The sequence below is a fragment of the Alosa sapidissima genome, chromosome 16 (genome assembly GCF_018492685.1).
Source record: "Alosa sapidissima isolate fAloSap1 chromosome 16, fAloSap1.pri, whole genome shotgun sequence".
Taxonomy (NCBI): Eukaryota; Metazoa; Chordata; class Actinopteri; order Clupeiformes; family Clupeidae; genus Alosa; species Alosa sapidissima.
In genome coordinates, this window is record NC_055972.1 from 7,142,142 (window position 1) to 7,144,641 (window position 2,500).

General features: G+C 54.4%; 1 protein-coding gene across 1 annotated transcript in view; it reads right to left on the reverse strand.

The window, feature by feature from the left end:
* Positions 1-2,500, reverse strand: part of cep170aa (centrosomal protein 170Aa) — a 70,078-nt gene that overhangs the window by 19,506 nt on the left and 48,072 nt on the right. The window contains 1 exon segment of the mRNA XM_042066612.1: positions 901-1,469. Within this exon segment, the coding sequence (XP_041922546.1) occupies positions 901-1,469 (569 nt within the window).

The window sequence follows — 2,500 nt, forward strand, 5'->3', positions numbered from 1 at the left end:
TCATGCCAAGATCATCCAGGCTACACGTGTGCTGATAACATGTCACTCTTCCCTGCAATACACTTGATAGTGATATTAGATTAATGAGCTGGCTAAAGAAACAATGATGGACTTCAATTTTATTACCCCGGAAATTGTTAGGACATGATACTGTGTCCTATAGATTTTTGTATGCAAACATTTTAAAAGGTAAAGAGTGCATTGGTCAATAAAACACATGCATTTTTAGCCTACATGGGACCTGAAGACACTCCTCCTCCTCACTGAGCTATCTTACTGATCATCAGTGCACACTCAACACACACACACACACACACACACTCCTTCTCACTGAGCTATCTTGTTGTTCATCAATATGTTGATAAACAACATAAACCCCATACAAACACCTACAATGCCTATCTCAGATTTCTCTCATCTGATCACTTACATCCTCCATTATTCTACTCACTTCAGTGTGATTTTATTCATGTAGCAGTAGCACTTACATCATATATATAACACACATCTCAAGACAATGTACAGAGGCTAGACCCCTTTCTCAACCAACTCTTTCATGTGTACAAAAAACATCAAAAATCATCACAATGGCCCCAAAGCAACATACGACTCCCCCCCCCCCCCTGCACCTTGTCAATCACGTGTCTGTCCGACCCCCTATAACTTGTCAATTATGCATCTATCCCACCCATATACCTTGTCAATTATGCGTCTGGCCTGCCCCCCGTACCTTGTCAATCATGCGTCTGGCCCGCCCCCCGTACCTTGTCAATCATGCGTCTGGCCTGCCCCCCGTACCTTGTCAATCATGCGTCTGGCCTGCCCCCCGTACCTTGTCAATCATGCGTCTGGCCTGCCCCCCGTACCTTGTCAATCATGCGTCTGGCCTGCCCCCCGTACCTTGTCAATCATGCGCCTGGCCTCCTCCTCCTCGGGGTTGCGGATCTCCTGCTCGATGGTGTAGGTGCCCTTGTCGCTCTGGTCGTCTCCCCCGTCCAGTTTCTGCGTCTCCTCCGTGGGACTGGCCGACTTCCCCGTGGCGACCGAGCTGCGGCTGGCCGCGCTGGCGCTGGGCTCCTCTGACCGCTGCCTCAACATGGCCGACCCGCTGCCCTTCCCGCCCTCGGAGCTCTCCATGGCAACGGCCTTGGGCCGCGCGGGGGGCGGCGTGGGACACAGACCCTCTCCTGCCGACGCTACGCCGCCGCCTCCGACGCCGGCCACGCCCACGCCGAGGAGAGGTGCAGTCTGGGAGAAGGAGTAGGAGCGGCGCTTGCGCGGGTTGTCCTCGTCGTAGAACTCGATCATGAAGGCCGTGCGGCTGGTGGTGGACGAGGCCGGAGACGGGCCGTCACCTTTGACCCGGCCGCCTGCCCTCAGGCGCTCCTCGAGGGCCTGCCTGCGGCTGCCGAAGCGAAGGCCTGGACCGTTCTCCGAGTCGCTCTGGGTTCCGTCCGCATGCTTGCTGCCTGTGAAGGAACGTACAGATGAGAACGCTCAGCATGAGGGGCATGAGAACCCGAGGAACCCCAAAGTTCCATTGTTACCTCGTACGGGAGAACACAACAGGGAGAAAAGCAAAAGTGCAGGAGGACACACTGAACAACAGCGTTCTCACGCATGCAACATGCAGTGGACATAGAACTGGAATTGGCCTTCTCACTCTCTCTCTCACACTCAGACACAGCTACATCAGAGAGGTCTCTCTCTCTCTCTCTCTCTCTCTCTCTCTCGTACACACACACACAAACACAATATCTCCCAACCTGCATCTCTCTCTCTCTCTCTGTCTCTCTCTCTCTTGTACACAAACAAAAACAAACAATATCTCCCAACCTGCATCTCTGTCTCTATCTCTCTCTCTTTCTCTCTATCTCTCTCTATCTCACACACACACACACACACACACACACACACACACACACAACCTGTGAGCGACGAGGCATGCCCCCATACTGCATGGCCCTGCGTGAGTCCCCTCTGTCTGCGTAGCCAGTGGGGCGCGGAGGCGGCCGGCAAAGTACAAGAGGCCCCCAGAGTGGAGATGAGGAGAGGAGACAGGAGAGGAGGAGAGGAGCGATGATAGAGAGGAGAGGAGAGGAGCGATGAGAGAGAGGAGAGGAGAGGAGAGGAGAGGAGAGGAGAGGAGAGGAGAGGAGAGATGAGGAGACAGGAGAGGAGAGATGAGAGGAGAGGAGGAGAGGAGCGATGAGAGAGAGGAGAGGAGAGGAGAGGAGAGAGGAGAGATGAGGGAGAGAGGAGGAGAGAGGAGGAGAGATGAGAGGAGAGAGAGGAGAGGAGAGGAGAGAGAGAGAGGAGAGGAGTGGAGAGAGAAGAGGAGAGAGAGGAGAGGAGTGGATAGAGGAGAGGAGAGGAGAGGAGAGGAGAGAGGAGAGGAGAGATGAGAGAGGAGCGCAGGCAGGTATGGCACGGCACGGTACAGTAAAGCAGGCAGCCTACTCAGCAGCAAAGCAGATCAGCCAGGACAAACAACAGCCCA